Below are 14,509 nucleotides of genomic sequence, written 5' to 3'. Positions count from 1 at the left end.
AAACCTTCCTATATGTTGTGTGTGGCACCTTCTATATATTACTTGTGATCAACATTGAGTTTTAATAGCAGTCTGATATTTGTTCAGTAACATATTACTCACCCATTTGAACATGGTTGATTACGGGTAGTTTTAACTATCATGGATACCTTTCTATTTCCTAAAGATGTTTCACTTTATATCCTCATATTTTAGTGCAAAAGACCCACCTATGACTGCCAAAAAGTTTATGTACTTATTATCGACTCAACATAAAAGGAGAAAAATTTCACATTTGGCATTAGTCCCCATACTTCCAAAATGCTACATTCAACATCTCATGCCAAGATCTTGTGCTCATCAGCAATTTTTTAGAAATGCTCAGGGTACAAAATAGCTTACCTAACATATGCAGATGAGCTAGAAAACCACAGTCTTGACTATTACACCATTGCCACCCTTACCTGGTATTGTGAATCTCCAAAGAACTTAAGCTACAACCTCATCAGCAAATGTTACAAGTAAAGTGCCATATCAAAGTCATTTTCTCCTAGAGAGGAAAACAGGCAGGGAAGATGAGGGAGTAGAAAAGATAATTTACCTGCATCAATTTTCTGGAGAGCTCATTAGTGAGGAACTCTTCTTCTTTCTCATAATTTACAGCAAGTGTTTCCTTCTCCTTCTGCAAAGCCTGAATTTTCTTGAATAAAGTGTTACTAATGAATTCTTCTTCCTGCTCAGCCCTGGCTTGCTGTTTAAAAAAAAAAAAAAAAAAAAAAGGAAAGAACAAAACAAAACACGTTAGGGAAACAGGAAATTTACTAATTGAAATATAGTTCTTATTTCCGGAAAGGGTACCCATTTTAAACAGAGCTCTATTTTTAGCTGTGAACCAACACACTCAAGAAATGCAAAACAGAGGAATTCAGCAGAGTCTATAGAAATGAATATTACTATTATGCCAAAGAGGCCCCCCTTCACTATGTGTGGTCCTTATTCTTAAAGTGATATTTCAAAGAAATTAGCAAAGATCACATTGCAGTTTTTATGAAACTGTCCCGAATCAATAACCAGAATACAGAAAGATCCTTCTAATGTAGCAGACGGGTCCAGTCCTGTGCTATGTACATAAATTCATGATAACTCTCACAGGTTGCTACATCTCGAAGGTTTACAATTAAAATATCTGGGCAACATTTTTTTACTGAAGCAGAGCTCAACTCACTTAAAAGTAAAATTATATCACCTCTTTATAATGTCATCTAAAGGGTTTGGATAGGTTTGGATACGCCATTAAAAAGGCATTATGGGCCAGGTAGTGACTTCCACATGTAATCCTAGCACTTTGGGAGGCAGAGGTGTGTGGATCACTTTGAGCTCAAGAGTTGAGACCAGCCTGGGCAGCATGGCAAAATCCTGTCTCTATCAAAAATACAAAAAATTAGCCAGGCATCGTGGCCCACGCCTGTGGTTCCAGCTACTCGGGAGGCTAAGGCAAGAGGATCACTTAAACCCGGAAGACGGAGGTTGCAGTGAGCTGAGATCATGCCACTGCACACCAGCCTGGGTGACAGAGCTGACAGAGATTATGTTGTCTCAAAATAATAAATAAAATAAAAAATAAAAGGCATTACAAATGTACACGGACACATGTTCACTGAATAGCTGAATAATTACTAGAAAAAAAAATTACACCAAATGGCTGAAAACTAGTTATTAGGAGGTAGTGGGAATCTAGGGGTGAGGGGTAAAGGGGGGTGAGAGGGGCTTTATTTTTCACTTTATTTCCTTACTCGGAATTTTTTAGAGATGAAGTCAATAAGAGGGATTCGTGAATTTTAAAAATAGAAGAGAAGGGAGTCAAGCATTATTCAATGGAGATGAAAATATTCTTCTGTAGATACCCTCCTCTCTCCCTGAAAAAAATGTTTTAATAGATTAGGCTTATTATTATTCTGTCTAAACAGAAAAGCCTAACCATCTTTGAAGGAAATTAACCTTTTCAAAAAGGGCATCCGTGTTTCAAACAAACTCAATTCTATTTAAAGAACTTTTTAAACTACAACATTTTGATTCATTTATACCAAATAATGCATTTCTGTTTTATCTGCCAATCGAGGGAGGAAGAGCCACATGAATTCCAAGCCTCCAGCACCTGTCATTTATAATATTCCAAGAGAACCAGACCAGCAGAAGACAAAAGGGCACCCACATTAAACGATTACCACCTCTTACTGTAAAAGGCTCCGACAATCAATCCCAACTCTGGCAGTTTCGATTTCTGTATATACTCACCAGCTTCCCCAACATCCACACACTCTAATATCCACAGTTTCTATGGAGTCCACCCTCCCTGCTCCCCATCACTGTGGCCCTAGAGGAGGTATACCAGCTTTTGGTACTGCTTGCTGAGCAATTCTACAAAGAGAGTCACACATAGTACGCAGACTGAAAAACAGAGCTACACAAACACACAGTGGAGGCTTTGGGAGAAGGTCTAGTACTCCCATTTTTTAAGCCATTCTGGGGCAGTCCAAGAGAGCTAAGCAACAAAGACAAAATCCTTCAGCTAGTAAATTTGTATTACCAGCCAAGGCACCCAGTGAGCAGTACATAGGTTCCCCCAGCGGTTCCCTTACATACCTCCTATTTCATTAACGCTTCTCAATGTCTTACTCCTTCCACTACAGTCAAGGAAAACTGCTAAGAACTCGTACTTCTCCTCCCCCTTTAAATCAATCCCCACTTGCCTTCCAAACTCTCAAACTTAAGGATTTCACACTAGTGCCATGAGCAGGAATCCAAAGTATTTATTTAAGAGATATTTGACACATACATATCCAAGCCTGCCATCTATCCAAACTACTTGTTTTTCTGGTTTTGACCAACAAAGTCCTATATGATTTGAATTCTGACTATTCTAAAAGTTAAAGAACAGAAAGGCTGAGAGGAACTGTAGCGCTCTTGCAGGTGATTCTAGCCTTGGCATTCAAAAGGGTGGTTGCCATAAACTCATTTCATTATCAGATCAGACTCAACTTCTTGCACATTAACGCACATTTAGTATTTTAGATAACTGGTAAATTTTATTATAAGCAGTAAAAGTGAAGTGGACTCAGAGGCTAGGCAGAGCACCTTTCCCTTTACACAGGGGCCTGGAAGTGATAAATAGAAAATAAGAAACAAAGAGATTATTCCTGTGAGAAGTTGAAAATCAACCTTAAGAGTTTATTTGTGAAGCACCCCCCCCAAATCATCTAGCTACTAAGTTAGAGACAGGAGATTTCACTGTAACATACAAAAGAACTTTCGGTAGAAAGTAGATTGTGGCTCTAGGCCAGGCGCGGTGGCTCATGCCTGTAATCCCACCACTGTGGGAGGCCAAGGCGGGTGGATCACGAGGTCAGGAGTTCAAGACTAGCCTGGCAAAGATGGTGAAACCCCGTCTCTACTAAAAATACAAAAATTAGCTGAGCGTGGTGGTGAGTTCCTGTAATCCCAGCTACCCAGGAGGCGGAGGTTGCAGTGAGCAGAGATCGTGCCACTACACTCCAGGCTGAGTGACAGAGTGAGAACCTGTCTCAAAAAACAAACAAACCAACCCCAAAAAGAAAGCAGATTAGTGGCTCAAGCAGAGGGGATGGGGAATGACTGCTCAAGGCTACACAGTTTCTTTTTGAGGTGATAAAAATGTTCTGGAATTAGGGCTAATACTTTGCAAAACCTTCCCAATATACTAAAAACCACAGAACTATATACTTTAAAAGGGCGAGTGTTACAGCATGTGAATTGAATTATATCTTGATTTTTAAAAAAGAACTCATAATCAACACCCTGTATTCACAGAGGACCAGTTTCCTTTGCGTTTCTTCCCAAGGACGGCAGCAAAATGTAAAAATGGAGAGAGTTAGGCCTGCTCTAAATGTGCCTTCCAAAGATGTGTCACAGGTCCTGGGAGGCCGAGCCTTTGGCAAACAAAATTACTCACTGTTTTAGAATAGCTACTTATTTCTAAGCGAAGCTTATTAATAGAAAATGCCACTCTTCAGGACCACTGAATGAACATCAGAAACTGTTCTGGTGCAGCCTGTTAAAATCTCGCTAACTTAGCAAAGGGTTAACATGGCCTAACACAGCTTTAATCAGAGGTCTCCTTTAGCTAAGATTTTGCCAGTTCTTAGTTCTAATTGCCTCTTAGGGCATCTAAACACCCAGAGAAAACATCAGTACAGGATTTCCAGGTCCCCCAAATGTAAAACCCCAGCTCCCTCTTTTTCCAGTTGGTGCAGATCATCTTAGGAGTGAGCATATAAATGAGGACAAAAGGCAAACATGCTATATCCCATACAGTCTCAGGAAAAAGAAAATTTAAATTGGATACCGTGTCCTGACAATATGCATAAACTTAATTACCAGAGAATGAACCATGCATCATAAAAAAGTATTCAGTGTCCACTTGACCTCTCCCTGCAGATTTCTCCCCATATTACACGGAGTATCATCTCAATCTCAGTCTTAGTCCTGTTTGTTCCCCGCTAATCCCAAGGCAAGACTTTTTATTTAAGCTATAAAACAAATTACCTTTCCAAGGTATTGCCCCAAAAGCAGTCAGCAAGGAGCCAGGTAGACAGTGGCCTATAAGCAAAGAAGCAAGCCCCAGGTACCATTCACAAGGCATGAAGGTGCACAGAGGGGAGAAAAAACAGGCTACCTCATGAAATCTTATTATTAGGTTTATCAATATATTTCCCTTTTTACCTAAAATGCTTGCAAGTCTCAGCATATCTAAACACATCCCAATTCAAAATTAAAAATCTATTTCCAAAGCTAAATAAATGAAGCAACGTTTACCTATAGCTCTGTAAATTCTCAAATAAAAATGTGAACAAAAAAATTAGGAACTCTTTGAAGGAAGAAACATTTTCCTACTGTTTTCTGTTTGTAGGGTAGACTGGGAAAATCTGGGGGAAACAGAAAAATTTATGATATTTTCGTGTTCCATATTCCGGTTCTAGTAGCTATATTTAGAAATTAAATTTGGTATAATCATAATCAATTATTTGTGTAATTTAACACATTGCCCCTCACCCAGCAGTAATCACTGTCTGTTAATGTGAGGACTAGACCACAAAGCATCTCTTCCTCATTCTTTTCCCATCCTACTAAAATCTAATAAAAGGGAAATAAAAGGGAGAGTAGGAACAGGAGAAATTTACGAAGTCTCGTGGGAAAAATAAACACCAAAAATACAACAGAAAATATTTTCTCCTGAGTCACCACATATTTAGGCAACCACACTCTAAATGAGCATAATTTTCTGCAGATAAGGAAAACACAGTTTGTTCTGACCTACTGCTAACATGACCTGAGCACAAATTTGATAGATTCTAATGTGATTGTTTAGTGTTTCTGTTCTTTTATCAATGGCATTTTGGAGATCAAGGGTTAGTACAGAAAGAATTTTAAAACGCTTCACAATAGCACTCAACCACTGAAGAGAAAATCCAAGTGCCAAAACCAAAATCACGTAGGGTGGTGCAATTCATAATCTATTAAGCATAAGAAAAAGAACAGTTCTTCAAAGCAAGAAATGACAGACAAACATCTATTTGATAGCAGCCCTATGGATACGGTCAGGAGAAAGTTCAAGTGCCTACCAAGATAACATATTTGCACAGATTTTTTTTTAAAAGAATTACTTTTAAGTTAGTTGATGACTTGTTCTAATAACAAAGAATCATGAAACTAAGACATCTTGAAGCTTTAAGAAAGAGTCCAGGCAGGCTCTATTTATTATTCTCATTATTTAAGTTTACTAGTTTGTTGTCTAGTCACAAATTAATGATCTTAACATCTCAGTTTAAAATAGCATCTGAAACCACATTATTAGGATAGCAGGGACCACCCAACACACAGGCAACCGAATAAAAACTTGTTCTGTTTAAACTGTCCTTTCCTAGGTATACTACTGCACATAATGATTGTTCTGGGAGATGGTCAGAGTTTAGCAGAATCCCTCATGACCAATGGCTGGCAACTCTTATAGGATTAGCTTGACTGCTGGTCACAGAAATGGGTTTAACAACACCAACCACTGTCCTGCAGGCATCTGTTTAATACTTAAGTGCCAGTGCAGCAGGGGTAGGTAACAGATGACATGGAGAACAAGCCTGTATGTGCCTTTATTTCTTGTATTAGAAGAAGCAAGAAGAAGATTTCAATCACATGCCTGAGAATTACGATTCTCCATTTAGTCTTAGGAAGCACTAGACTAGTATATGTTTCCTCCACATACTGTACACTAGTTCACAACAAAAGCAACTAATAGTTGATAATTGAAGCAATCATATTATTTCCTCCATTCCAGTATTGCCAGCAAGTCACTAATATACACAGGAATTGGAGCAGAATCATTATTAGCCCTGGCAAAGGCGCTAATTCTGCCTCAGATACTAAGCCTAGGCCATAGTTACAGGACTGCAGGGCAAGAGAGACAATAGCACCAAAGAGTGACTTTCTGGATAAGAATTCTTAAGTTACTAAATTTTACCAACTGTGGTTTCTCTCAAACCAGCTTTCATGAAAGACCAGGTAGTCGTCACTGCCCACCCCCATTTGCAGTGGACAGACACATGTCCTTCTGGGCATGTTCCACTGCACATGACTAGAACACAGCTTTGCATACACACCTCATCATGTCAGTTCAACATCCAACCTGGTCCATGCCTGGTTCAAGAAGATGGATCCACTGGTCACTTGCTTGGATACAGAGCAATGAGAAATTGCTAGAAAAGTAGCTAAATGTTTACGCTGGATTTATGAACTTATTTCCTTATAGGCAAGGGACACACAGTTGAAGTACTAGCCTGCAGACCACCCTTTAGAGGAGGTTCATAGACACTATCACACTTGACTCACACTGCCTGGTTTACAAGGTGGTTGTGCCTTTGTCCAGCTGTATGACCCTAGGGGAATCATAGAACCTCTTCAGGGTGCTGTTTTCTCCTCTAAAGTGAAAATAAGGGCACCTCCCTCTGGGTTGGTTGTAAAGATAAACTGAAATAATTCACATAAAGAGCTTATCCCTAGTGTCTTGCATGCATTAACACTAAAAAGATACAAAAAGAGTTGGGGAGGGGACATGAACAGAAGGATTAATGAGAAAACAAGGAAGGTTTCTGGAAAAAAAAGTGTGTGTGTGTGTGTGTGTGTGTGTGTGTGTGTGTGTGTATGAAGGTAAAAGAATCTCATGTTGTGTTCTCAAACGAAAATCATACAAAAGACACAAACCACCATAAATAAGTTCCAGCAGAAACAATCCATTTTGGATCCCATATATATGCACTAACTCCCCTAAATCCTCATCATCCACTAGGCCTGATACTCAAATTCTCAGAAACTATAAAATAGCTTTATAAAACATTTAGAAAACAAAATATGATGAATGAGCAGCAAGAGACCAACACAAAAGATCGGGCAGGTTTGAAAAGAAAACAGAACTTCTTAAAATAAATGTTTAGATTCATCTTGGGTTTTCCATTTCAATAGCAAATCTGATACCACTGAATAGCAAAGCAAGTAAACCAAAGACAAACCTAACAATTAATCCGAAATGTGGCATAAAGAAGCAAGATGATGGAAAATGAGAAAGATTATCAAATCACATAGGAAGGGAAATTAAAAGATTTAATACACATATAAGTAAAGACTAAGAAGACAAGTACAGAGAAAAAGAGGGAAAGAGTAACAAAAGATGATGGCTGGGAATTTCCCAGAACTAATGAAAGACATGAATCTAGAGATACAGAAACCACCACTTTGGGAGGCGGAGGCAGGCATATCACTTGAGGCCAGGAGTTCAAGACCAGGGTGGCCAATGTTGTGAAAGCCCATTACTACTAAAAATACAAAAATTAGCTGGGTGTGGTGGCACACACCTGTAATCCCAGCTACTTGGAAGGAAGGCTGAGGCATGAGAATCACTTGAACCTGGGAGGCAGAGGTTGCAGTGAGCTGGTATTGTGCCACTGTACTTCCAGCCTAGGCAACAGAGTGAGATTCTGTCTCAAAATAAAGTAAAATAAAATACCTTAAGCCACTCTGGGTGGAACAATAAACCCTCCAATCCCAGAGTCCAGGCAAAAAGGCACTGCTTCAGCATGAGAGGCATAAGCAAAACTGGTCTGTGTGTAGGAAACCCTCCCATCCCCAGGACTCAGACACAGATCCAATGCCCCCAAGGAAAGGCTGGAAACTCTTCTGCCCATATACACATCAGATTCAAGGCAGTTTGACTACCAGACGAAGAAGGTAAGAGGAAAGCTGAGGAGACCCTATCTCCATGACCCAGGTACCAGGGCCTACCTTAAACTGGATCAGAGGAACTGAGAACCATTCCCCTGCCTCTACAATGAGCCCAGATATGAGATCTAAACCACTAACGGTAATCTGATGCTGAAGAAGGGGCCAGGGCTAGATTATACTATAGCCCAGACATTTGAGAACTTATAAAAAAGCTGAGAACATAAAGCAAGAACACTGAGGAAAGTGGGGCACTCCAGGCACTATTTTAAGTGTAAGGGAATAGCAGTTCACAGCTGGAAGAATTTAAAACCTGTGGCAGAATGAAGGAAATAACATGAAGACCCAAATCCAACTCAATTACTGATCAAATTAACTCACAATCCTGTATACGTGACCTAATAGAAGACGACGCGTGCTCATTTCTAGGCATAAAAACGACTGGGCATGATGGCTTATGTCTGTAATCCCAGCACTTTAGGAGGCCAAGGTGAGTGGATCACTTGAGCTCAGGAGTTCAAAACCAGACTGGGCAACATGGTGAAATCCCATGTCTATGAAAAATTTAAAAAGTAAGCTGGGTATGGCTGGGCACGGTGGCTCATGTCTGTAATCCCAGCACTTTGGGAGGGCAAGTTGGGTGGATCACTTGAGGTCAGGAGTTTGAGACCAGCCTGGCCAACATGGTGAAACCCCATCTCTACTAAAAATGCAAAAACTTACCTGGCCATGGTGGCGAGCACCTGTAATTGCAGGCACAAGAACTGCTTGAACTCGGGAAGTAGAGGTTATAGTGAGCCAAGATCTCTCCACTGGATTCCACCCTGGGTGACAGAGTTAGACTGTCTCAAAAAATAATAAAAAGAAATTAAAAAAAATAATCTGGGTGCAGTGGTATGTGCTTGTAGTCCAGCTATGCAGGAGGCTGAGATGGAAGGATCACTTAAACCCAGAAAGGTCGAGGCTACAGAGAGCCTTGATCGTGCCAATGCACTCTACTCTAGGCAACAGAGTAAGACTCCAACTCAGAAAACAAAACAATTTACTTTGGTCTCTACTGGTCTTCTACACACAATGTCTGGCATTCAATCAAAAAGTACCAAGAAAAAAAAGTCACAATAACATAAAAAAAAAAATCAGAGATAAGACAACAGAAAAGACTCAGGGATGACCTAAATGTAGGAATTATCATACAGTGATCTTAAATAACCATGCTTAAGATGTTTAAAGATCTAATGGAAAAGGTAAACAACATACATAAACATATGGGAAATTTCACTGAGATAGAAACCAGAAGAGTTACATGGAAATGATAGGAATTTAAAAGCTAATCAGAGATGAAGAATTCCTTCAATGGACTCATCAGTAGACTTGGCGTGGCTTAAGAAACTTTACTTAGTAAACTGAGTAAGTCAATAGAAATTATTTTAACAAATAATCTGAAACAAAGAATGATGGAGATGAGGGACAAACAGATTATCCATGGGTTATCAAATGGTCTAACCATTTTTTTCTTCTAATACTCCAGTTACACTAACAAGACAGAAGACTTGAGAAGATATGGAAAGTTTCTTCTAAAATTAATGAAACAGAATGAACCACAGATTCAAGAAGCTCAGAGAGTCCCAATCAGGATAAATTCAAAAGGAACAGAAAACAGACACATCTCCCCAAATAATTATAATCAAACTACAGAAAATCGAAGACAAAAAAGCAGCCAGAGAAAAACGACAGTATAAAAATAGTGAAGGGCCGGGCGCGGTGGCTCAAGCCTGTAATCCCAGCACTTTGGGAGGCCGAGACGGGCGGATCACAAGGTCAGGAGATCGAGACCATCCTGGCTAACACAGTGAAACCCCGTCTCTACTAAAAAATACAAAAAACTAGCCGGGCGAGGTAGTGGGCGCCTGTAGTCCCAGCTACTCGGGAGGCTGAGGCAGGAGAATGGCGTAAACCCGGGAGGCGGAGCTTGCAGTGAGCTGAGATCCGGCCACTGCACTCCAGCCTGGGCGACAGAGTAAGACTCTGTCTCAAAAAAAAAAAAAAAAAAAAAAAAAAAAGTGAAAAGGCAGCTGCAAAACTGAAGGATACTTACAATACACTGTAACAAACAAGTGACTTGTATCCTACATAAAGAACAACTTGATAAAGAAATATAACCTCTGGCCCAGCAAAGTGGCTCACACCTGTAATCCCAGCACTGTGGGACATAGTGGACGGGAGTTCAAGACCAGTCTGGTCAACATAGTGAAACCCTGTCTCTGCTAAAAACACAAAAAATTAGCCAGGCAGGGTGGTGGGTGCATGCCTGTAGTCTTAGCCACTCAGGAGGCTGAGGCATAAGAATCGCTTGAACCCAGGAGAAGGAGGCTGTAGTGAGCTGAGATCATGCCACTGCACTCCAGTATGGGTGACAGCCAAGCTCTGTCTCAAGAAAAAAAAAATTATATATATGTATATATATATACACACACACACCACACACATACATATATACACACATATATACATATAAAATCTTTGATGGGAAAATGACACAAGCAGGCATTTTTAAAAATGAAGATTTAAATGACAAATTATTAAAAGTTCATAATCACCCTCAGAAGCAGTTAAAAAGGTTTAAGATCACAATATCTGATCTTAATCACAATATCATATCCCAGAGATTGACAAATAACAAGTTTGATAATATCAAGTGTTGACAAGTATGAAGATCAGTGGGAATTCTTATATAACATATATGGCAGTGTACATTGGTACAAATATTTTGAAAAACTAAGTAGTTTTGTACTCTACTATGCAGCAATTCTACTGCTACGTATATGCCCTACATAAACTCTTCCACGTATAGAAGAAAGCAGTTGTAACATATTCATTGTATTGCTGATCCTTAAATAAAATACTGGAAAACACCTCAAATACCTATTCAGAAGAAAAACCATATATTCACACAGAAAATTAAAAAGCAAAGAAATCAAAAGAAATACAGTTAAATACAATATGAATAAAGCTAAGAAACACAGTATGGAGTCAAAGAAGCTGCAAGAAAGAACATTTTTTAATAAACTAAAAAAATCAGAAGAAATGATAAATTGCTTAGGGATACACTTATGAGATGAAGAGGTGGGAGGAACAGAATAGGAGTGAAATTCATAGGTAGATGCAATGGTATCAGTACCATTCTTGAGTGGTAGGAATCCAGGTGCTCATTCTGTCATGCTTTATAACTTACAGGTGTTATATGGTCCACTTATTCTTTTGTTTGAATAAAATATTGCATAATGAAAATGTTAAACAACGTTATAAATATAACTTGGTGGATAAACCATTTTCCTTCTTAGAATTCATACATGTTTTAATACAAAGCTGAAAAATATTATGCTACATGACAGAAGCTTGATGCCAAAGACCACATATTATATGACCTCATTTATAGAAAATGTCCAGAATGGGCAAATTTATAAAGACAGAAAGATGTGTGGTTGTGTAGGGTTGGGGCAGGGAAGGCTGGGTGGTGGGGAGAGGAATAGTGAGTGCTAAAATTAGATTATAGTTCAACTCTGTAAATATAATAAAAACCACTGAATTGTATATTTTACATGTGTAAATTTTATGGTATATAAAATTATATATCAACAAAGCTGTTTTTTAAAAAAAGCATTCTCTATAACATACATGTTTCTCATATATCAGAAATATCAATGAAATATAAAAATGTTAACCTTAGAAAGCAAGGAGATACAGACTTAAATGTATGACATAATTCAATAAAACGTGAAAAAGCCCTAACTTTACATCACTTTAACAATTCACTATAAAAAATGGGGCATGTCTAATACTTATCACTTTGATGTATTTAGAAAAATAGCTAGCCCATCGTTCAAATATCATTTCTACTATAGTTATAGGCACATTCCAACTTATAAATGCGCTAAAAGTTACAAATGTTCTAATTTATAAGTTAGTTGTTAGGATAACATTTTCTATTGCAACAACATAAACTGCAGTTAGTTCCTATGGCCAGCTTTCAAAAACTCATTCATGCCATGATGTAACTGAATTCTGCTATGAAAAGTAGCCTGAATCTGGGTTCTAAAAGCAGAGATTCAAAGTAGAAGAGAAGAAAGTCCCCCCACCTTTAAGTATGGAACCAGTTTAAGGCATAATTTTCAAAAGCTCCCTTGGTAGTTTACTCTTCCTCTCAGAATTCTTTACCACTTACTGCTATACTTACCAGAGGCACAGTCCACTCAAATTGCTAAATCCCTAACCCCAGTAAAGCATAACAACCAAACAATCCTTTCCCGAAAATAAATCATGCCCGCAAATCAGCAACCTTCCTTTCCTTACAAAACAAAGCTAGCGCCTAACAACCCTTTCAGTGGGCAACTGAGAAGAAAGCAATCAGACCGATCCAAATTATTAATATACTAAGATGTGAAAGGCTTTCTTAACGCTGATGATTATTTATTTTTTTTAAATTATACTTTAAGTTCTAGAGTACATGTACATAACGTGCAGGTTTGTTACACATATATACATGTGCCATGTTGGTGTGCTGCACCCATTAACTCACCATTTACATTAGGTATATCTCCTAATGCTATCCCTCCCCCGACCCCATGACAAGACCCAGTGTGTGATGTTCCCCTTCCTGTGTCCAAGTGTTCCCTGGTGGTCTAGTAGTTAGGATTCGGCGCGCTCTTAACCCTGATGATTGTTCTGTGGGGTGTAGGAGGGCATGATAGGATCCCTGCCAGAGTATTTTCTGCCAGAACAAGCTTACTCAATCAGTTACCTATTGTTATGTAACAAACCATGCCAAAACTTAAGGCTATGAACAACAACAATGTATTGTCCTTACTCTATGGGTTAATGGGTGGTTTCTTGGCTGGTTTCACGGGGCTCACTCACATGGCTGCATTCAGGTGGAGGTTCAGCTGAGCTGAGACCCAAGATCAAAGCCAAGATCAAGGGATAGGAAATAGACTCCCACCTCTTAATGACAGAAACAGTATAGACCTCCTCAGATGTATGCATGATATATAAAAAAGAGATCAGACAAAAAAGGGCTGTGCCTAACAAGTCTCAAACCACACACATTTGTAAGAACGAGAGTCACAAACTACAAGGGAGCAATGAGTACATCGGTGTTCTGTGTTTGTGATTCATATCAACGATTAACTTAATGTGCGCTCTTCAAGTTGATCAAATTACTACCTCCAAAACATTTCAGCTCAGAAGCTACTGGGGAAGTTTTTCACCACCCTTGGAAGATGTGTTGTTAATTATGAAGGCCTCTAACCAGCTTTTTACAAGAAACCTATCAATGCCCCACCCTCTACATCTCTACCTATCCCTGACACCGGAGGTTTCCAGCTCTGGCTCAGGGGCAATGTAACACCTGAAGAACGGGCTATAACATTTCAACAGTTATACATTCTTGGAAAATGTGAGGTGTTTCTCAGTTGCACCTGTGCAGAGAAAAGGAGGTAGTCAAGTACCTCCTAACTTCAAAGAATCAACAGGGGGAGCTCTGTGATAAAGTGACCTCTGCAACAGAAAGTAGGGCCAATTACAGACAGAGATGACTGCCAAATCCAAGGCTCCTCCCACCCTTCCCAGCAAGGTGCATTCCCTAGGACAGAGAAATCTTAAAGGAAATTAAAAACAACAAAACAAAATAAAAATCCAAGCAAAGAATAAAACTCACTGGCAGTTGATCTCCATGTGGACGTTGATTGATTGTAAAATGACTGCAAAAGAATATGATTCCAGCTGGGTGCAGTGGCTCACACCTGTAATCCCAGCACTTTGGGAGACCGAGGCGGGCAGATCACAAGGTCAAGAGATAGAGACCATCCTGGCCAACATGGTGAAACTCTGTCTCTACAAAAATTAGCTGGGCGTGGTGGTGCGTGCCTGTAGCTCCAGCTACTCGGGAGGCTAAGGCAGGAGAATCTCTTGAACCCAGTAGATAGAGGTTGCAGTGAGCGAGATGGCGTCACTGCACTCCAGCCTGGCAACAGAGCGAGACTCCATCTCAAATAAATAAATAAATAAATAAAAAATATCATTCCTATCATTCCAGATTAAATACTGGCCATGCATCATTCACTGTGTGCCTAATGCAAAGCTTCTCTATGCCAGGAATCCTAAATTTCTAAATAAGTTCCCATGACTTCTGACATGGGCAGAGAGAACCTCAACACTAGCCCCAGAAGGTTAT

At 39.4% G+C, this 14,509-nt stretch overlaps 1 protein-coding gene across 1 annotated transcript in view; it reads right to left on the bottom strand.

The window, feature by feature from the left end:
- The window catches only part of CCDC6 (coiled-coil domain containing 6), a 120,152-nt gene that overhangs the window by 63,381 nt on the left and 42,262 nt on the right, over positions 1-14,509 (bottom strand). The window contains exon 2 of the mRNA XM_002808504.4: positions 581-730. Within this exon, the coding sequence (XP_002808550.1) occupies positions 581-730 (150 nt within the window). The remainder of the gene's footprint in view (positions 1-580; positions 731-14,509) is intronic.

Source organism: Macaca mulatta, chromosome 9 (assembly GCF_049350105.2).
Source record: "Macaca mulatta isolate MMU2019108-1 chromosome 9, T2T-MMU8v2.0, whole genome shotgun sequence".
Taxonomy (NCBI): Eukaryota; Metazoa; Chordata; class Mammalia; order Primates; family Cercopithecidae; genus Macaca; species Macaca mulatta.
The sequence above is the reverse complement of the archived record's forward strand: the minus strand, read 5'-3'. Positions and strand labels throughout refer to the sequence as shown.